This window comes from Vulpes vulpes, chromosome 11 (genome assembly GCF_048418805.1).
Source record: "Vulpes vulpes isolate BD-2025 chromosome 11, VulVul3, whole genome shotgun sequence".
Taxonomy (NCBI): domain Eukaryota; kingdom Metazoa; phylum Chordata; class Mammalia; order Carnivora; family Canidae; genus Vulpes; species Vulpes vulpes.
In genome coordinates, this window is record NC_132790.1 from 87,220,419 (window position 1) to 87,242,968 (window position 22,550).

Genomic DNA, 22,550 nt, shown 5'->3' on the forward strand with positions numbered 1-22,550 from the left:
TTCTAGTACTATGTTGAATAAAAGTGGTGAGAGAGGATGTTCTTGTCTTATTCCCAATCTTAGGGACAAGCTCTCAGTTTTTCACCAATGAATATGATGGAACTGTGGGTTTTTCACGTGATATAACCGTGGGCTTAATTAACGTTGAGGTATCTTCTCTCTAACCCTACTATCTTGAGGATTTTAATCATGAATAGATGTTGTACTTTGTCAAATGCTTTTTTTGCATCTATTGAAATGATCATATGGTTTTCATCCTTTTCTCTTGTCCATGTGATGTATCACATTGATTGATTTGTGAATATTGAACCACCCTTGCATCCCAGGAATAAATCCAACTTGATCATGGTGAATGATTTCTTTAATGTATTGTTGGATTTGGTTTCCTAGTATTTTGTTGAGGATTTTTGCATCCATGCTCATCAAAGATATTGGTTGGCCTGTACTTTTCTTTTTTGGTAGTGTCTTTATCTTGTTTTGGTATCAGGGTAATGCTGACCTCATAGAATGAAATCTGGATGCTTTCCTTCTTCAATTTTTTTTAGAATACTTTCAGTAATATAGGTATGAACTCTTTTTTAAATGTTTGATAGAATTCACCTGTGAGGCCATGTGTCTTGGACTTTTGTTTATTGGGAGGTGTTTGATTACTGATTCAATTTCACTGTGATAATTGGCATGTTCTATGTCTTCCTGATTTTCTATTTCTTCCTGATTCTGTTTTGGGATGTTCTATATTTCTAGGAATTGATCCATTTCTCCTAGGTTATTTGTTGGCATATTATTTGTCATAATGTTCTCTTATAAACCTTTGTATTCCTGTGGTGTTGGTTGTTATTTCTTTTTCTGATTTGATTTTAGCTCTATTTTTTTTTTTTTTGGATGAGTGTAACTAAACGTTTATCAATTTTTGTGATCTTTTAAAAAAACCAACTCTTGATTTCATTGATCTGTTCTAATGTTCTTTCTAGTTTCTATATTATGTATTGCTGCTCTAATCATTATTACCTATTACTACCAGTACTTCCTACTGCTAGTTTTGGATTTTGTTGTTCTTTTTCTAGTTCCATTAAGTCTATATGTGTAAGGTTGTTTGATATTTTTCTTCCTTCTGAGGTTAGCCTGTATAGCTAAAACCTTACCTCTTAGAACCACTTTTTGCTGCATCCCAAAGGTTTCAGACTGTTGTTTTCATTTATTTCCATGTATTTGTTTTACTTCCTCCTTGATTTCATGGTTGAACCATTCATTGTTTAGTAGTACATTATATAACCTCCATGTGTTTGTGGTCTTTCCAGATTTTTTTCTTGTGGTTGGTTACTAGTTTCATAGCATTGTGGTCAGAAAAGATGCACAGTATGACTTTGATCTTTCTGAATTTGTTGAGGCTTGTCTTGTGGCCTAATATGTGATCTATTCTAGAGAATGTTCCATGTGCACTTGAAAGAATGTGTATTCTGCTGTTTTAGGATGAATATATCTGTTAGATCCATCTGGTCCAATGTGTCATTCAAAGTCACTGTTTCCTTGATGACTTTCTGCTTGAATACTGTATCCATCGATGTAAGTGGGGTATTATAGTCCCCTGCTATTATCATTCTATCGATTACTTCCCTTATGTTTGTTACTAGCTGCTTTGTGTATTTGGGTATTCCCATGTTGGGTGCATAAATATTTATAATTGTTATATCTTCTTGTTGGATTAGTCCCTTTGTGATTATTGAATGTCCTTCTTTGTCTCTTGTTACAGTCCATTTTTTAAAGTCTATTTTGTCAGATACAAGTATTGCTATTCTGGCTTGTTTTTCACTTCCATCTGCATGATACATGCTTTTTCATCCCTTCACTTGCAATCTGCATGTGCCTCTATGTCTGAAATAAGTCTCTTGCAGGCAGCATATAGATGGGTTTTGCTTTTTTTAACCCATTCCCTCACTCTGTGTCTTTTCATTGAAGTATTTAGTCCATTTACATTTAAAGTAATTATTGATAGGTGTACTAATTGGCCATTTTGTTACTTGCTTTATGGTTGGTTTTGTAGTTCTCCTCTGTTCCTTTCTTGCTCTCTTCTCACATGGTTTGTTGGCTTTCTGTAGTGATATACTTGGATTCCTTTCTCTTTATGTTTTGCATATGTATTCTGGTTTTTGATTTGTGGTTACCATTAGGTTTATAAATAACATCTTCTGCATATAGCAGTCTAATTTAAGTTGGTCACTTTAGTTTGAACTCACTCTTTACTCCTATCCCCCCACCCTCACATTTCAGGTATATAGTGTCATACTTTACATCTTTTTCTTTTGTGAGCCCCTTGACTGATACTCATGAATAACTTATTTTTACTGCTTTTGTGGTTCTTTCTTTTCTTGCTCCTTATGGTCTTTTCTGTCCACTCAGCAAATCCCCTTTAACATTTTCTGTAGGACTGGCTTAGTTGTCATAAATTTCTTTAACTTTTGTTTTTCTGGGAAACTATCTCTCCTTCTTCTGAATGATAGCCTTGCTGGATAGAGTATTCTTGGCTGCAATTTTTTTTCCTTTCAGTACTTTGAATATATCATGCCACTCCCTTCTGGCCTGCAACCTTTCTACTAAAAAATCAGCTAGTATCCTTATGGGTTTTCCTTATATGTAACCGTTTTCTCTTGCTGTTGTTAAAATTCTCTTTTCAGTGCCTGGTTGGCTCAGTTAAAAGAATCAGACTCTTGATTTTGGCACAAGTCCTGATCTCAGGGTAGTGGTCAGGCTCTACATTGAGCATGCTACCTGCTTAAAATTCTCTCTTCCTCTGCCCTTCCCCTCCTGCTCACATGCTGTCTTTAAAAAATAATAAATAAAATTCTCTATCACTATTCTTCACCATATATTCTGTGTCTTGGTGTGGACCTCCTTGTTTTGATTTTGTTGGGGTCCCTCTGTGCCTCCTGGATCTTGATTTCTGTTTCCTTCCCCAGATTTGGGAAGTTTTCAGCTGTAATTTCTTCAAGTAAATTCTCTGCCCCCTTTTTTCTTCTCTTTCTAGCTCCCTAGAATGCAAATGTTATTATCTTTGATGGTGACACTGAGTTCCCTATGTCTCTTTTCATTTTTATTCTCTCTCCTGTTCATTTTCTCCTGTTGATTGCTTTCCATTATCCTGTCCTCCAGTTTGTCAATCCATTCTGCTTCCTCTAGTCTATGTATTCCCTCTATATATTTTTAATTTCATTTATTGGGTTCTTCATTTCTGATTGGTTGGTTGTTTTCTGTCTCTTTGTTGAAGATATCACTGAGGTCCTCCACTCTTTTCACCAGTCCACTGAGTATCTATGACCATTACTTCAAATTCTACACCCAGGATATTGCTCTTCATTTTTGTTTAGGTCTTTCATTTGGAACACATTCCTCTCCCCTCTCATTTTGTCTAGCCCTCTGTGTTGAAAAAGTCAGCAAGGCCTCCTGCTCTTGAAAGTAGTGGCCTTATGAAGAGGTCCTATAGTGCCCTACAGTGTCCCCTGTTCACCAGAACCTGGCGCTTCAGGAGCATCTCTATGTGTGTGTTGTGTGTGAACTAATGTTATGGATGAACTGCTTTTTGCCTTCAGCCCAGTGGTCTGCAATGGCTCTCTTTGCCTGCTGTGGGCAGGGTTTGGTCCCTATGGTGTTAGCCAATCTGGGCCTGCCTTGGGCTTGAGTTGAGTCAGACCAGGCATTTGCCAGAGATGCAGTAGCATCAAGCTGCAGGGTGTTTTTCCTGTGTTGTTCCTTAGGAAGCTTTTGTTGGTGGGTGGGGCCTGTAGTCAGACCAGATATCTGCCCCTAGCATACTGCTGGGGCTGCAGTTTGGGTATGTGTTATCATCTCCTTTCCCCAGGAAAGGAATCCCTTTTGACTAATGCTGGTCCCTTCTAGGCCTGCTTGCACACTGCAGGGCTTGTGGCACCACTTTGGATGGGCTCTGGCCAAGATCATATTGGAGGGGGTTGATCAGCAGGAGAACTTGGTGCAGGCCACTTGGTTTTAGGAAGATTTATGCAAGTTTGCTGTGAGAAGGAACCTGGAGTGGAGGCCTGGCTGAAAGGGGCATGTCTTCAGGAGAACCTAGGAATGGTTGCACTGCTAACAAGTTAGGTAGCATGTGTGGGCACTGTGCTTGTTCCCTCAGGTGTCTGTGTCTAGGCTGGGGAGCAGGGGAGGGAAATGGTGCCTACATGTTCCTTTGTTCTTGTAAGAGTCTCCCAATAATCTCCGTCCCTTCAGCACATGCTCTGAAATTAGTAAACCTCCCTCCCATATACTCCAGGCATTTTTCAAACTGCTGCTTCTATGCTGTATCTCCATGGGATGAGGGAAGCTTAGGGTCCTCCTCCTCCTCCATATTCCACAGAAGTCCCAATCACTTTTAAGTTAGGACTGCCAATGTGTCACTCAGACATCCCTTTGGGAAAATTGGGGTCATACATTCAGGCCAGGATTGCTAGACTGACCAAAGGGTTGTCAATTAACCAGTTTACTTAATCGTTTCATCATATTAATAATGCTTCTCCATTTGTGCAGTGTGTACCAATTTGCTCCATATGAGCCACTGGGTTAAGTACTGAGGAGTTGGTCATTTAAAAAAAGGAAAGAAATAAATAAAAGAAGAACAGTACCCCTGCACTTGAAAACCTCAGGGTCTGCTGGGGTGACAGATACACCATGACCACATGGGGAAAGCTAGGAGAGCATGGTAGAAGGGCACTGTCCCCGAAAGAGAACTATCCCTTATTGAGCACATACTAGGTCTGTCTTCAAACTTCTCAAGACCCTCATCCTCTCTTTACAGATAGGAAATTGAGAGGTAGGTAGTTTCTCCAGTCCTATAAGTGTCTTAGTGGCTGGTATTCAAATTCACATATTTCGACTACTCATGCTCTTCACAGAAATCCATCCTGAGGTCAACCTCAGGGCATTTGTCTGAGCTGTGGAGGTGGTGGTTGGGATGACACAGCCTCTTCTCCTGACCCAGTTTAACCCTGGGATGCAGTCATGGAGGAGGAAGCTGACACACAAGCCTGCTGTCTGAGTTGTCCTCATGCCTATGTTTCCCATATGTCTGTCTTCCCTCAGCACCCAAAACAGCAGTCTTAGAAGAAATGCTTCACAACTTAGATTTCTGTGACATTCTGGTGCTTGGAGGGGACCTGGACCCAAGACAGGAGTGCTTGGAGCTCAACCACAGTGAGCTCCATCAGCGACACCTGGATGCCACCAACTCCACAGCAGGCTACTCCATCTACGGTGAGACCACACTCTGCTGCATAACCTGGTGCTCTCCTCTCAGAGTGCCCTCATGCTGGAGTCATGAGTATGATGGTGCTCTGTCACCTGTGGAGAAGGGGTCAGGGTAGGGATCCTTGACCTCAGAGAAGGAACTTCTAGCCTCTCCATCAGTGAGCTACTCCAGCATCTTGAGGACCTCTTCTGTAGAAAGTAGGTGCATGCTTTCTCTTCTACTGTTTGACCTCAGCAAATTTCATAGCAGCATTTGACAGACTGAGGCCATTCTGGTCAGAGCCTAATGTATTTCAAAATCCTGTGGGTCAGTTCAATTGGCTCCTTCTGTGTCCATACATTTGTCTGCCCCTAAACAACACTTCAAGTTCTTACCCTAGACAAATTCAAAGGAACCGCAAGTCCCAGCGGCCACATCCTACCTCCCCCATCTTCTACCTTCTTATGACAGGGGTGGTCTCTTGGCACAGGTGTGGGCTCCATGAGCCGCTATGAACAGGTACTGCATCACATCCGCTACCGCAACTGGCATCCAGCTTCCCTTGAGTCTCGGCGGTTCAGAATCAAGTGCTCAGAACTCAACGGGCGTTATACCAGCAATGAGTTCAACCTGGAGGTGAGTGGGTCCTGCCATCATTAGGGAATTTCAGAGTTATCACTTGTTCCTTGTTTGGGCCCACCTGCCACTCCTGGTCAGCAGTACCTCTCCTTGCTCTTCCTAGGTCAGCATCCTCCATGAGGCCAGAGTCTCAGACAAGGAGCACGTCAACCACCTTATTGTGCAGCCTCCCTTTCTGCAGTCTGTCCACCACCCTGAGTCCCAGAGTAGCATCCAGCGCAGTTCAGGTAGGTGGCCTTGGAGGAAGGACCTCAGGATATCAGGCAGTCATTGTGGTTCAAGACCATCCACTAACAGGTATGGTGCAGCAGCCATAGGTGCCCAGAAATGAGAGGAACCCAGGACTGGAAAAGATGTGGGTCCTGCCTATGAGATACTCACAGACTCAGTAGAGGGCTAGTCAGGGAAAGATTCACTATCTAGCATAACAGAGGTCAGTACAAAGGGCTAGGGTGAAGTCTTCCAAGTCCTTTGAGGCCTCAGAGCCACTTTCTCTGAGCCTCTTCATATGCAAGTGCACGCATGGGCGCGCGCACACACACACACCTGCACACCTTACTTCAGTTCCAGTCTTGCCATTTGTATTACTGTCTGGTGAGCACTGTGTTAGTCCCTGTGAAATTCCACAGTGCCTGGTTCTCAGTGGAAGGCGCCCTAGAATTTGAGGGGGAAAGCAAAAGATAGAAGAGAACTTACATCAATCATTTGCTTTATTCCTCACAATTACCTATGGGGTGAGAATTATTCAATCCATTATAGAGATGAAGAAAATGAAGCCCAGACAGAGTAAGGTGCTGGCTCAGAGTTCCACAACTGAGAAGCAGTAGGGCAGGTTTTAGCCTACACGTGGATGTTTCATTCATACTCCATCCCAAGACTGAGCTAGTCCTTCCGTTCACCACATCATGTGGATTCCTTCCTCGTTCCAGTGGTCCCAAGCATCGCCACAGTGGTCATCATCATCTCCGTATGCATGCTGGTGTTTGTCGTGGCCATGGGCGTGTACCGGGTCCGGATTGCCCACCAGCACTTCACCCAAGAGACGGAGGCTGCCAAGGAGGCGGAGATGGATTGGGACGACTCTGCGCTCACTATTACAGTCAACCCCATGGAGGTGATCCTCATATAGGGGCTGGGATCTTGGGGCAGGAGGCTTCCCCTCCATCAGCTCCATCTTCCCTGTGCTGGAAGCCCTGCCCCAACTAGCCCAGCCCCACTGACCCTTGCCTTCTCTGAGCACCTTCAGCCCACTCCACCTGCATGGACCATACTCTCCCACCAGCTGCATTCAGTGCTTAAAAATGTGTGAATTGCTCTCACCCTACAAACAGAACCAGACATTTCTTAAGGCACACAGCCATGTGGTGTCTATCCCTTGCCTCCCCCATAGTATTTAACTCAGAGCTGACTAACACTTAAAGACTCAGTATTGAATTTTTGATTAACAGTGTAAATTAGATGGCTTTGCTCCATGCTGCCTACAGAGCTCACTTAAAGGCTCAGAATAGGTTAAAACAAAAATACAACAGCAATAGCTGCCCTTCATAGAGCCCCTCATCATGCCAGACACTGCACACAGTGCTCTGTATACACCATCCCACTTCCCAAGGTAGGAACCAACTCCGAGAGAAAGTCAAAGTGCTCAAACTTATATAGCTGATAATGGCAGTGCCAATATTCAACTCAAGGTTGCCAGACCCTAATGTCATATTCAGTTAGCCAGCAACCTCCAACATCCACCCATGAGGGTCTAAGGCCCAGGTCTGGACATATGAATATCCAAGTACCTTGAGGGCTGCCCATGGGTCCTGGGTAGTGGTAGAGGCAGGACTAGAAAAGCAGGGGAAGATTCTCCCAGCTGGGTCCCCAAGATCTTCCTGAGTTGGCCTCATGCTCGTTTCATAGCCAGCAGGCTGATGCTCAGCTTCCTTCTCCTAGCACAGGTTGTACATAGAATGCTGTGTGCACTAATTGGGGACACCAGCATTTCCACCTCAGAGAACTTGAGCCTCAGCTGTGGGAAACAAGCCCCTGTGCCTGGATCAGAGTCCTGGCAGGAGTGTTCTCACTGAGGGGCTAACCTGCTAATGCCAGCCATCAGTGAAGCATGAGTAGGGAGAGCCATTGAGGCTGGAGTGTTCAGGAAAGATTTCCCGCAGGAGGTTAGCCTAAGGGAGGCTTTGAAAAATGGGTTAGGGTGGGGGTGGGTTAAGGTAGAAAAGAAGCTGCTCCAGGGAGGGGATGCAACCACACAAGGGCACTTGCATCTTACGGCTGTTTCATTACCTTAAAACATAAATCCAGAACTAAGATTTTGCTAGAATCACCAAAAACCTGGCTGGGGGTAGGACAGGAATAGAACTGGAAAAGATAGTAAGGGGGGAGGCATGGAAAATGAGGACCATGAACTTCGTCCTTCCCAGAGGAATATTTCTGAGGAGCAACACACCTGAGTCTTGGCTTAGAAGACCTTCTGCTCCCAGCAAATATAATCTCACCTGGAAATGGGCTGTAAGTGTAAATGCCGTGCTCTTACTGAGAAGCAAACACCTAAGACTTAGCTCCATACAGACAGGTGCCAGGAATGCCAGAAAGCAAACTTTGGTCTGAAAGGCTCATTCAGTGATGGAAGGGACTGGCTTTGATGTCTTGTGTTTAAAACCCACCATTTACCTTGAGTCTAGGTCTTGGAATTCACTATTTCTTCTTTGTCCTTAGCCCTCTGATTTGCCTTTCACCAGAGGACCTCACATCCAGGACGCCTGTCCCCAGGCCCATGGGTTTAACATGAAGGGAAAGGAATTCAAGGGGCCTGAAATGCTCCCTTAGTGGAGGGAGAAACATTTAAGTTCCAAAGTGGGTTCTGCTCAACCCCTGATGAGCATGTCCCTTTTCTCCCCGACATCCAGAAACATGAAGAACCAGGGCGTGGGGAAGAGGAGACTGAGGAGGAGGAGGAAGAAGTGGAGGAAGACATGAGCTCCAGCAGCAGTGACTCAGAGGACAGCGAAGAGGAAGAGGAGGAGGAAGGGATGGGCAAGGGCAGACATGGGCAGAGTGGAGCCAGGCAAGCCCAGCTGGAGTGGGACGACTCTGCCCTGCCCTACTAGTGCCCAGCTGTCTGTGCCCACCCAGTGTCCCTTTTGTAAGCCCCACCTGATATACGCCTGAGTCTATCACCTGTCGCCTCTGATTTCTATGACAAGTCTGGGCAGGCCTTCCCCAGCGTCCTGGAAGTCACCCTTTATTCCTTGGGCACTCCCTAGGGAGGGTCCAAGAAGCCCAGGGTCATCATTAGTGGAGACTTCAGGGTGGACTTTGCCCTGTAGCCCCTACTTCTGCCCTGGACTCACCTAGCATCCTGTCAGTCAATCTGCAGAGTTCTGCCTTTGTTCTTCTCTGCAAGGAAAAAAGTCAGCCTTTATGTCACTCACCTCCCCCGGGCTCCCTGTGCCCAGGGCCCTTGGGTTCCAGCTCACTGTGCGTGCACCTGACCCCATCTCCTCTTCCACACAGACCAGCAGGTTCTTCTCACCTGACTTTTCAGGTGGCTTCACGTGGGCAAGGTGGTCAGACTTCACACGTAAGAGGTCTTCAGTCCTTAATACTCTAAAAGAAAGTCTTTGTTGAGGCAGATTTAACATATAGGGAAAGGTTCACATGCACGCACACCCACATGCACACATACGCTCTCCCCAGTTTGGAAAGCCTTTCCCTTTGTCCTTTCTGAGGTCACATAAGCTTAGATGAAAAGTCCAAAACCAAGACTAGGTCTTTGGCCACAGCAGGGCCTGGGCCCCAGCCAAAGCTCTCTGTCAACCAGGCTGCCACCACATGACATCACAGGAACCAGCAAGCACTCCGCAGAGGTACTGCCTCAAGCAACAGTGTGACAAGCCTGCAGCCAGGGACCAGAAGGAAGGGCTGATAGGATGAGCAGCTGGGTACTATGGTGGGCACAGATCTGGGAGATGGGGGTGGCTGGGGTCTTCCCAGCCAGAGGGAAGCCAGAGGTGGACAAGGCTCTCAGCATCTAGTCTGAGGGTCCCTCATCACCTGTTTCACACTGTTTTGCCTTCTGAGCAAATTCATCCCTCTCCGATGTATTAGGACCAGCATGAACTGCACCAAATCTAAAAATGAAAGTTTGGAGATTTGAATGTTAGGAATTAGGAGCATATCTGTGATAGTAACAGCTGCTGCTGTATTCTTCTAAAAGGAGCAGTGCTTTGGGTGGAGGGCAAATATATCTGAAAACCTAATTTTTTTCTTCTTGTTTCAATAAAATCTTTTCCACCTCCATTCTAACATGGACACCTTGTAAGGAGAGAACAGTTGCTATAGTAACTTGTCTGTGCTCTTTTGTGACCAGAGATTAGCAGGCAAAAACAGGGCCATTCTAGGACTTCCACAAGGCTCTGAGACCGTCTTTGTTGTGAATGTACAGACAAAGGATAAAGCCAGAGACAATCTGTCCCTGTCCTCCCACCCTCCCCCTGTTGTTCATCCCATACTGGCAGAGGCACAGAGCTGGCCCCTAGTCACAGGGGCATTCAGGTTCAAAAGTAAGTTGAGAATCTGTTCATTCTACTCACCATGTCACTAAAATAGAGTTTAAGGGGGACCATCATGAATGACCTCTAGTTTGAGCTCCACCCAACGAGGATCCATGAGAGGCCCTGCAAGCTTCTGATTGAAGAAAACTACCTGATGCAGCCACCACCATCAAAAGTGGTTTTTGCACTCTGTTCCCCCCTTTGAGCCTCACCATAACTCTGTCAGGGAGTTGGGACACCTATTGTCAGGCCTATTTTGAGTAAACTAAAGTTCATAGCTTCAGCATCTTGTTCAGAGTCACTCAGAGGTAGAGACAAGACCAGACTTCCCACCTGCCACTCTTGGTCCAGTGCCCATAACCCTGCTTCTACTTATATTTATGCAGCTCACAAGCATTGTTGAGGACCTACTATGTGCTAAGCACTCAACCAGCAGCCCTAGGAAATGCTAAAGCTGAGTAAGATTGGGTGAATTCTCCCAACCAAAATGCTCTATCAGGTTGTGTCTGCACAGCTACAAGGAGAAAATCTCTAACACTGCTTAGTCTCCATAATCCCTTTCATTAAATAAAAGATTCTCCAGTTGGGCATTTAGGAGCTAACAGAATTCTATCAAAATTATGGCAGTAAAAACCAAATTTATGGTTTAAAACCAATTTTTTGTTATTCGTAAGATAAAATTTGATGTTGCAAGTTTTTAAAATTCTAGTTAATATATATAGTATAATTAGTTTCAGGAGTAGAATTTAGTGATTCAGCACTTACACCACCTGGTGCTCATCACAACCAGTGCTTTTTCAATTGGATTTACATTTAAAATATCTGAGTCTTTACACACTCTTTTCAGTTTGGGTGGGGTGAGAAGGGGTTCCTCATGCCTTCCGGCTATCTCCAATGGCTGTATCACTTCTGGTTGAGGGAGCTAATTGGGCCCTAATTTAGGGATTATGGGAGTGGGGGGAGCAGGTGAAAGTGGCACTTGGCTAGGGATGCAGAGTTGAATTGTTTGTGACTGGACTGATGTAGAGAAACAATGGGAACAAGTCAGGACCCTCTCCATCAACTCCTGTTGTGCCAAGTCACACTGTGTGTCAGCTCAAAAGACGAGACACTTGAAATACTGCTGGGTCAATGGGCATTTATCATGTTCCCAAAGCCGTACTCAACAAGGAGTGGTTATATAGAAGTAGCAGAAGCTTAAGAGACCATTCAGGTGAGTAGTGAGTAATTTAACTTGCTCTACACCAGATATTCTAATAAAGAGTGAAAAATGTCATCAATCAGCCCAGCATGTTCCAGGCTCCATATGCTGGTATCCAGGAACCAGAACTCCCAGATGGCCTGTACACCATGCAGCCTCTCATCCAGACATCAGAGGCAGCAGGTGCAGGCTCATACCCCAGAGGAACAGCTGACCAGTTTGGCCACAGGCCAGACCATTGCTTATCTTGCCAAGAGGATGACCAGATTTTTGGAGCTGGGAAAGAGATAGGCTGAAACCTCTCAAGTGACTCAGGTGACAGGGAGGGGGAGGAAGAGGAGGTTGAAATGGAATAGGCCAATACAGACTGAGCTGCCCAATGGAGTAAAGCAATCAACTAGTTGGTCAGCTGTCTTAATACCAAAAGTAACTCTAGTAGGTTAATCAAATGTTTTGAATTTGACCAAGGCCCAAATGTAAGTAGGTAACAAAAATATGATTTCAGGGGATCTTATTTCATTATCATTTTCTTAAATGTTCTCAATCATCCTATCAAGCAGGGTTTAGACTACACAACTCTGCGGTTAGCAAGAGCTATACCTAGTGGACACAGATCCTCCAGGAAGAGGGCTCGTAGTGGGAAGCAATGTCCTCCATGCCGGTACATACAGCAGATGTCAGCAAACTTTATCTGGAAAGAGCCAGATAGTAAATATTTTAGGCTTTGCAGGCCATATGGTCTCTGTTGCAAGTATTCAACTCTGCCACTGTCGCATGAAATAAGCCACAGACAATACATAAATGAATGGATATGGCTATGTTCCAAAAAAATTATTTATGAATACTAAAAGAGCAGACAATTTGAATTCATATTTTTACATATCATGAAATTTTATTACTTTTTCGATTTTTACTTTCAACCATTTAAAATGTTAAAAACTCTTCTGAGCCCATGGGCCATACAAAACCCAGCAGCCTGCCTGATTTGGCCTTGGGTCACAGTTTGCATACCTCTACCATACATTCAAGGAAAGCGGCCCTTCTATTTACCAAGAGAAAGTAAATTGCTATCTTAGACCCTTCCTCATCCCCCCAGGGGTCTTTGCCTCCAAAATGAACTACAAACAACTCCACGGCCCTTAATTAAGTTTTAAATGTTCATGTCCCAGCAAGAAAATGACAACAAAAAACACCTGCTACTCGTCAAATTGACTTGAACGCAGATAAGCATTCATCAAGAACTCCAAGCCCTGAGTGCCCAAACTGTCTGACCACTGAGTGCTAACTCCCCTGAGCTCAGGGACAACTCCCAGGCACAGCGCATTCCCAGCATGACTCAGCCCATAATGATTTCTAAGCAGGGGTGTTCATTATCTCAGACTGATTTCCATTTCGGCTCTATTCATGCCATTGCTCTAAAAATGATCCTAAAGACTTTTGACTGTTTGAATCAATAGCAACATAATCAGTAGAAAGCCCTACCCAGCACATTTCAAAATTAGCACTCTTCATGGCTCTATAATTCAATATTAGCAAGAGGAAGAAAAGAGGACTTTTTCTTAATCATCCTCTCATTGAAATTAACTAAATCAGTTTTACCAAAAAAAGTGAGGGCATCAGTTTAATTCTTTGAAAGAATTTACAAGTGAAAAGTAGATGGTTTTCAGGTAGGATCATTCTCGGGCCTTTGGGGTATCCACAAAGCCCCCGTGAAATACTCTGGAGGGCTACGGACGGTACAGGATCCTCTATCTGCATCAGACTTTTATCGAGGCTGACAAGCCAAAGCCCTTGGCACAATTTAATTTTCATGTAATCACTTTCTGCTGCCCAGCTGTAGGCAAAGGAAATGAACAGTGAAAGTTTTAAAGTCTACTCCAGCACTTTCATTTCCCTGCCTTTATTTACTTTATTTTATAAATTTATTCTGTACCTACTCTATAGATCTTGCTCCAGTTTTCCTTTTGGCACCAACTACAAAGGGAAGTTGGCTTTACAAGGACTGTGGACTAGAAGTCAAACTTGACTCTATCCCAGGAAGGTACAAAGAGACACAAGAAGTTATCTCCACCAGCACCCCAGAAAGCAATCAGACATTCCCTGGATGCCATTAGTGAACAGATGGGATTCTGTGTTTGCAGCTACGTTCAACGTAATTCAGCAAATCCTTGCTGAGTACCCATGGTGTGCCAGGCCCCGTGCCAGAAATGAGGGAATGGTAGATGAATGAGGTGTGGCCCTGCCCAGGGGGGTCTCTCGGTCTCATGAACTGTTGGCAGGCTTCCTTTGTGAGAGCAGTGGAGACTGATGCAGACAGAAGTTTGGAGTTGGGGGAAGGGAGTAAGTTGCTCTGGCAGTTCTCCACCCTCGGTTACATGGCAGGTGTGATTCTGGGAGCCCTCACACACATTGCCAAGGCCAGCGGAGGAGAGCACTAGGGAGGCAGGCAGTGCTTTCCTAGATGTTCCTAATTCTTCCCCAGCCTGACCCAGGTCACTTATGGATGAAAGCAAGTCACCCTGCCCACAAGGTGGATATCACGTGGCTGATGACTGAGAATCCATGAAACTACAAAGGAAGTTCTTTAGTATGAATGGCAGGCAGGCAGACCTGGAAAGTAAGCCAGATACAGGGGCTGGTATGTGCCAAGTTCAAAGACATGAAAAGCATGACATGAGGGAAGACCTCTGAGGCCTGAAGTCAGAGCTGAGGAGGGAAGAAGGGCTTGACTTTGCTAAGGGCCACAGGAGACTGTAGAGCAGAGATTCCCAAGGAGCGCCCTGGACCAGAGCATCAGCTAGGGATGAATGAGAAATGCAAATGCACAAGATCCACCCAAGAGCTACTGCATCAGAAACCACGGGTGGCGCCCAGTGGTGTATGTTTCAAGGCTCTCAAATCCTGATGCACTCTAAGGTTTGAAAACCACAGATGTGGAGGATGAGAATAATTTTCACTGGCACTGGGAGGAGATGATTAATAGGATAAGAGAGTCAATTACTAGTGAGAAGAGAAGGAGTCAAAGCAGACCATTCTATGAACCCTGTAGGGCCCTCTAGACTCTAGTCCATACTCCCTGAAGCAGTGATATTTTTTTAAAAAGATTTTATTTATTCATGAGACAGAGAGAGAGAGGCAGAGACATAGGCAGAGAGAGAAGCAGGCTCCATGCAGGGAGCCTAATGTGGGACCTGATCCTGGGACTCCAGGATCATGCCCTGGGCTGAAGGCAGTCAACCGCTGAGCCACCCAGGGATCCCTGAAGCAGTGATTTTAAGGAACCTTGGGCCACGTCCCAACTCCACTCCTCCCCTAGGGCATGATCCATCTCCTGCTGGTCTGGCCCCTTTAATCCTAGAGAGACACATAGTCTAGGGGAGGCTGTAGTGAGGCCACCCATCCCTAAGGAGACTGCCTTCCAGATTCCCATATATAAGCAGCCTCCTGAAGGGCCATGTATTAGAGGAAATGATTAAACTGTAGCAGTGTCCTTACATCACCAGGAGAACTGGTCCCCACAGAGCATCTATGCTGTGGAGCCACCAGGGCCTACAGAGAGTGGCGTGGGGTCATCCAAGGACACTGCCAGCTTTACTGTGGTGCTGCGCCTTCTGTAATATGACTGGGTCATGCAGCGTCACAATCCAAACACAAAATTGGATGGAGAATGAATGGCTTTTCTTGGAAGGGCAGTAACTCATTCTGGATGTTACTAAAAGTAGAAAACAAAACCTAAAACAAACCTGCAGCATTTTCTACAGGCGGAATCTGTGTTGGTCTTAAAATCTCTAAGACCTGCAAAGGTACCAGTCTCCACCAATTCCCTTTTCCCCTACCTCCCAGAAGCCAAAGATCTGCCAATTATTGATTTAGGTTTTTGATTCATGGCTTAAACTCTGCAAAGATCTAGAACCTTTCGGGAGAAACAAGTTGACATTCTATCAGTTACACCTACCTGTGGTGCAGAATCTGTCCTCATGTAAGGGTTTCTGAGACTAGGAGTCAGAGAACTGGAACACTGGGCCTTGGAATGGGAGGACAGAGGAGGAGTGGGATGGAGGGGAACCCAGACACATGGCCTTGGAAAGCTGGCACCTGCTGTATAGTTTCTAAGAACCCAGTTCCCTCTTGATCAAAGGCACATTCCTGGTCCTGTCAGTCCTGTCCTAGCCGAGTCCTCCCCCAAATGCCCTCAAGGATACCTCCATGTCTCCAGCCTAGTTTATGGAAGGGTCTTCTGATTAAATGGTCAATCAATCCCCTGAGACTACAGTGACCATATCAAGAACAACCATCTCTAACACATTAGACTGTGCTAAAAAGAACCAACGGTTTGCCAGTTGTTTGTGAGAAGCACAGGAGAGAGCAGACCCAAGAGGTGAAAGGAAAGTTTCTTCCTGTTCACGTCACTTAGGTCCAGAAGAATTTTCTTCTCCAGCCTGGTCTCTGATGCGACATCTCTCTCCCAAGACCTTAAGACAATTTTGTTTCCCTGAAATTAAGTCACTTATTACAAAGTCCCCTATGGGACAAAAAGACAAGGGATGGGATGGCAGGACGTGGGTGGAGAGGCCTCAGGTAGTTCTGGGAGCAGGATGGGCTCTGCTCTCATTGAGAAGCTTAGATCTGTATCCAGTCAGACAGAAGGGTCAGGAGCTCCAATCTAGCCAGAACACCAGGTGGAAGGAAAGAATATGAGGGATATTTATTGGGAAGAATGGGCACAGAGGAGACCCCCAAGATATGTCACTGTGCAAGCCATACCAGTCATTTACATTTGTCAGAAACAGGGGAGGACTGTGTCCCAATATCAGCTAGTCCCTCCCATTTTAAGCCCCAGAGAGGTGCTGCTACGTCTGGACCACTGAGATGATCCATTTCAAGTCAGAGTCCCATTCCATGAGGACTGTCAGTTGCACCCACTGGGAACCCTGACCAGGCGCCAGAAAACATGGCTGTGTGAGGCTGTATGGCCCCTCAGCTCTTGCCGCCTCTGCTGTCACAGGCCCTCGTCAAGGCAAGAAGTATCACTCACTTATCACAGCACCTAGTCCATAGCACGGGCTTGATAAATGGTGAATTAAACAGAATACCAGAGATCACCTAACCTCAGCAAATGCACAGGATGTGAAAAATTAAGATGCTTCCATAGAAAAAGACTCCTCCATCTTTTCTCTTAGTATATAGGTCAGAATCCTTCATAAAATCAGAGCAAGGAGAAGTAGGAGTATATCCAGGGGCAGGAAAAGAACAAGAATGGAGTTGCTTGGAGAGTGGCCCCTTGCTAGCTCACTAAAAGATGCCCCTAAGCCCAGAGCAGCTGGAGGGGCACTGGTAAGCCCACCTGCTCCATCCTCAGGTCCTGAGTCACGATGCTGCCCAGGAAGGAGGACATCCTAATCTGTTAATCGCCCTAGTCTTGTGCTACTCTGCAGCTCCTTTCAACAGATTTGATGCAGAGATCCATCAAGATGAAGCTCAACCCCCACCAGCTGAAGGAAAAGAGGGCAATAGAGGTGAGAAGAGCCAAAATGCAGGCAGTGGGTATTAATCCCAGGTGACAAAAACATGCCGACTTTAACATCTGTTTGCTTTTATCTTGAAATGAAAATGCATCTCAGCTATCCAGACCTTTTTTTCTGAGCATTTCAGAACATAAATGGGACACACACACACACACACACACACACACACACACACTCATGGTAAGGGTTCTTTTCCCCAGCAGAAAGAGCTACCAAAGAAAAGAGCCCATAGGTTGTCTCTATTTGCAGAATCAGGGAATCAACCGCAGGTCTCAGCTACTAGAGTCCAGCCTCTTTGAAAAAGGGAAGGGAAGGGCCAGGAGACAGCTGCCTTAGGAAGGGTTCACTGGGGCCTCTGTGAGAAAGGGTTCTGGTTGGGCCTGTGGGTCACAGATAGGAATGTAATGTGCACACCCCTGCAGACAAAAGTCCATCCATCCTGCGCAAGGTGGAATATACTCCTTAGCTCCTCCCTTGGTTGCAAAGGAGCCATCAATGTGCAGGATTCAGAAGATGGCACACACACATCTTTGCTTGTAAACTTCAAGTGGTGGAAATAAGGCAAAAGCCTTTTGGAGATTAGGAAGTTAGACTTGATATCCAGGGCTGATCACTCAAAAGGCAAAAAAAGAGATTGACGGGAAAGCTGACTCAGAGTTAGAGAGGGAACAGGTGAGGCTAGAGAAGAGTGACGGAACAGGAACACCCTCACCTGGGAAGCCAGAGCATTGCTCTATACTGAAAGCTGTATCCAAGTTTCAGTAAACTCTGGGGAAGCCTGGCCGTGTGACCCTGAGGCAATCAAATCAATGCCTCCAAAGTCAGACCTATTTGAAGGTGATTTCATTCTTAATTGAACTAGTCACAATGGATCAATCCACCTGATTGCTTCCAGGCTGACCTCAGTGGCTCCCAAAAAAAAAGTTGTTGATGCCCTGAGCTGGACAGCAGAGAAGGAAATTGAAGAAAACCAGCCAGTGAATTTAGAAAAGAAACTGCATGTAGAAGTTGGTTGTTTTCAAAGATATCTATAGGTATTAGAGTTAGGTGTGTTATGTTATCGGCATGGACATTATAAGGTCAGAAAGGTAAGATTCAGAATGACTCGGTGGGACATTCACTTGGAAAATTAGTTAATGTGTTAAATATAAGCTATCAGGGAAAAGTAGGCTAAGGGCAGCAATTATGTGCATCATATGCATATATATACATAAAATACAGAAATACGTAAGATATAAAGATGTCAATGGTCCCAATCCCAACACATTTTCAGTTCCTTAGAAGCACAGGTTTGGGTGTTACACTTTTTCTTATTGTTCTCATTTACTTTTAGCTCTCAGAACACTGGGAACAGTGCCTGGCACATAGTAGGAGTTTAGTAAGCATTGGAAAATGGAAGGTCCAACTTGTCGCTACATGGGAAACACTCAGTACTCACTATACACCCAATTAAGTGAGCCACAGGGAAGCAAGTCAGCCACATCCCCCTCCTAGATCATTACACCTCGGCTGAGGAGAAGCTTGCATGAATTGAAAGATTCAGAACAATGTCCAGCTGGCTGCAGGCACTGGGTCTGGCTCTTGCCAGGATGCTGTACAGAGTGGGCCTATATCCCTTAGGATGCTGCACATAGTGGGTCTGTATCACTTAGACCTCATCTGCATAACACCTAACAAGCTATTTCTACAGGGAACAGGACTGAGGGGTCCCCTCCTATTGCTTCTGCCATTTCCTAAACACTTGTGCAATGCCGTGGAGTTGTGCCAACTTCGGGTACAATTCTAGAACTAAATATAATGATTCTGGGCTCAGCCAGTCTCAGAGGTCTAATGATTCTTCTCTCAGCTCTTCCCATCACCCATATCTGGAGATGCCACCTCAACAGGTGGGCCCGTGTATGTATACCTGATACATGTCCACCTCTGAGCTCTTTCAGCTGCCTCAAAAAACTGAATCCTTTTAGTCTAGAAAATGTGTTTATTTGCTAAATATACTAGTGTGTATGATGTGAAACAATGCAAACTTTGGACTATCATGTTAGAAAGACTGTATGCATTTATAGAATTTAATTTCAGGAGAGCATTTTATCATCTTGCTCAATGAATGAGGTTGCCCAATCACAGATGACCAGAGAAAATGCCCCTTCTCCTCCCTACACCTATGAGCCCCTCCCCTGATCTAGTCCCTGCCTAATTGAGCTGTCCTGTCCACTTCAGGCTGACGCAGAGTGAAGGGCGCTGAGAATCTCCATGTATATAAAGATATAGGAAGAAAATAAGAACCACCACAGGAATCTGTTGGGCTTCTTCCCATGACTGTGATTTTATCCATATTTGAGTCACAAACTTTACATTTCTAACAATTAAGATTCTTGCAGTTTCCAAGTAATTTGTTAAATGCCTATTCGACACAGATATTTATTTTCAGCCTTGACTTGTAAATGCCTACAAACTGATTCATGCTGGTGGTCGTTACGACACTTTCTGTGAATTGGTGAATAAATATGATTTTAGAATTTCACAGTAAAGATGACCTCTGAGAGTTTTTATCCTTCAGACAATTTGATGAGGCGAGGTGCCGAGAACTGCTTAGCTGGGTCAACATTCTTTGGAGCTCTATCCTAAATCCTTGCATGGGGAAGAGAGGGGTGTGGGACATGAGGGGTGGTAACATGGCAAGCTGGACCCCGTCAGGCCTCCCTTAGGGTACCCTGTTACACCCAGAATACAACTTGGCACATTGTTACTGGAAACCAGTACAAAGACAAGCCTCCTGTACTTAGTGCCTACAAGTGCTGGAGCCCTTTGTGTCTGGTCTTAATTAATCCTTGGAGCTACGGGCATTGCCAAAGGGCAGATGGGACTGAGCAAAGCTCTGAATCTCTCCCAGCCCATCCCTTCCTGTCCCCTGCATGCTGACCTTCCCTCACACCCAGGTTCCATCTCACCCCTGCAGCCCACTGAGAATGGGCTCCCCTCCCCACCCATAGGTGGTAGAGCTCCAGAGCACTTCCCTAGGTTGAGTTACAGTTACAGCTGTCTTGCCTTCCTGTTTCATATTGGCCTGACCCAGGGGTTAAGCCTGCCCTCTGGTCAGAGAGAGGGAGGAAAAATCCAGCGAGAAGGAAGAAAAAGTCAAAAACAGTTTCTTAGAAGTGTTGGAGTCATGAAGAGGAGCCACGTTGCACATGACACACAGCCATCACCTATCACAAAAGGCACTGTCATTTGTTCAACTCCTTCTGGCTACCCTCCCCCAGCCATGTGCCACCTGCATGCTCACCCCACCCCGCCCTTCCCTTTCCTACCCCCCCGCCCCCGCTCTCTTCCCTCCTCATCCTTCTCAGAAATAAGAGGCAACTTTCTTTTTCTCTTTGGAGAGCAGCTTTGTCATCTTTCCTTCAGTCCCTGGTGTCCTGCTAAAATACATGCCCATCCTTCTACCCCAAGGAGTTAGTTCACCATGATCTTCTCCCAAATACAGATCATTCAGATCCTAGAAGGATTTCCTCTGCCTGAGGTTAAGACAGCATGTTTATATCGCACCGAGCTGTATTTTTGTATTGCAGAGAGCCAATCTCAGAGAGCCAGCAGGGAGCCGAGGAAGGCTTTGTCTGTTTGTCCTTCCATCTTCACTTTGGTCACACACACACACACACACACACACACACACACACACCAACTGACCTCCCCATGCCCCAGCCCTGAGCTTCCCTGGAGCCCAGTGTAGCAGCTCACTACCAGAGCCCTGACCTCTCCACTCTCTTTTTCCCCAAAGAAATCTGGCCCCTGTTCTTGTATCTGATAGATTCCTCTTCTTCCTTCTGTGCCTATTCTCTCTCATCTCTTTCAAAAACATCCCCTCATCTCTCAGCACCACAGCAGCCTCCTGCCCACTTCCCTCCTCAGTTACTGTGCCTGCCATAGACCACACTGCAGAAGCTCCCTGGGAGGTGGCTTCCCAGGCTAACAGGCTACAGAAACTTCTGGGAGCCTACCGTTTCTACACAAGGCCCTGTTGCTCTAGGGGCTCCTCATCCTTAGAGTAAATGAGCTCCATTCTTTAAACTGAAAGAGTCCTGAATTACCAGCCTCAGTATAGGCTTCATATTGGGTTAACCTGATAGAGGGTCCAATGCAAAAATTTATATATGCCAACAAACCAGCTTCTAAACTATCAAACTATGGCTAAAAGTCTCAGGCAGAGGTTTCATCTCAGTCATAACTGTATTCATACTCTAGTGCAGAGCCTGCAATAGAAAGGCTCAGAGGGAACTAATTAAACTGAACTGAATTAAACCTCTTCTTAATGACCTGGCCCAACCTACATTGGGCCATCCTCATATCTCCCAGTCACCCAACATGAGTCCCATGTCTCAGTGTTCCCAAACCCATGTTGAGTGTTCCCACCTCCACACTGTTGCTGCTGTGGCTCCTGCTACCTGGAATGCCACCCCTCCTCCCATATCTCAGACCATAGAAATTTTATCCCTAACAGGAGTTCCTACTCCCAAGCTCCTACGTTATTTGTCAGTGATACCATTCTTGATTTCCCCAGTGGAATGTGATCCTACCATCCTCTGCACCCTCAGAGCGTGTCCTGATGTATTATAAAGCGACCTGAGTGGAAGGTGAGGGAAGCAGATCACAGGATGTGGTGCTCTAAGCCAAATTCAAATACCTGCAGAAGTAAAGCAGGTAGAGTGAGTATAACTACCTAGATGTGAAGAGAAAGATGCATGCCAAGTCCAGAGTGGAAACTGTCCCTCTGCTCTAGCCAACTGTGTCAATGCAAGAATGGCTGCCCATTATTACCAGATTTTCTGATTTTTTTCTTTCAAGAGAGTTCTTAACAAGCCCTAATATATATTTTACATAATATATATTATAATATGTGATCAATATAGTATATGGCAATACAGTATATATTTTTAATTATAATTATATACTGTATAATAATGTATTATGCATAGCTAAATTTCAAAATTATAATTACACACTCTTAATCATATGCATATATACTATTAATAATCTGATAGCATTACTGGTACTACATATTATGTCTTTTTTTAAATATTTATTTATTTATTTTACAGAGAGACAGTATGTATGAGGATGAGTGGGAATGGTAGGGAGAGAGGGAGAGAATCTCAAGCAGACTTTTACTAAGTGTAAGGCACAACAAGGGGCTTGATCTCACAACCCTGAGCTCATGACCTGAGCCAAAAACCAAAAATTGGATGTTTAACCAACTGTACCACCCAGGAATCCCTGTACTATATATATTTCTCAGACCAGTTTCAGTATGGATTCCTTTACCTCATAAGGTATCTTTATCTGAGATAAGGTCCTGAAGCTGAGGCCCAGAGTTCTTCCTTTTTTTAGTGCCTCACTGG

The 22,550-nt window shown here is 45.1% G+C and overlaps 1 protein-coding gene across 1 annotated transcript in view; it reads left to right on the forward strand.

Annotated features, from left to right (window-relative positions):
- CLSTN2 (calsyntenin 2) overlaps nucleotides 1-19,682 on the forward strand; it is a 601,316-nt gene extending 581,634 nt beyond the window's left edge. The window contains exons 13-17 of the mRNA XM_072726986.1: nucleotides 5,089-5,259; nucleotides 5,724-5,869; nucleotides 5,976-6,099; nucleotides 6,802-6,986; nucleotides 8,782-19,682. Of these exons, the coding sequence (XP_072583087.1) occupies nucleotides 5,089-5,259; nucleotides 5,724-5,869; nucleotides 5,976-6,099; nucleotides 6,802-6,986; nucleotides 8,782-8,982 (827 nt within the window). The 3' untranslated portion in view covers nucleotides 8,983-19,682. The remainder of the gene's footprint in view (nucleotides 1-5,088; nucleotides 5,260-5,723; nucleotides 5,870-5,975; nucleotides 6,100-6,801; nucleotides 6,987-8,781) is intronic.
- Nucleotides 19,683-22,550: the final 2,868 nt, after the last annotated feature.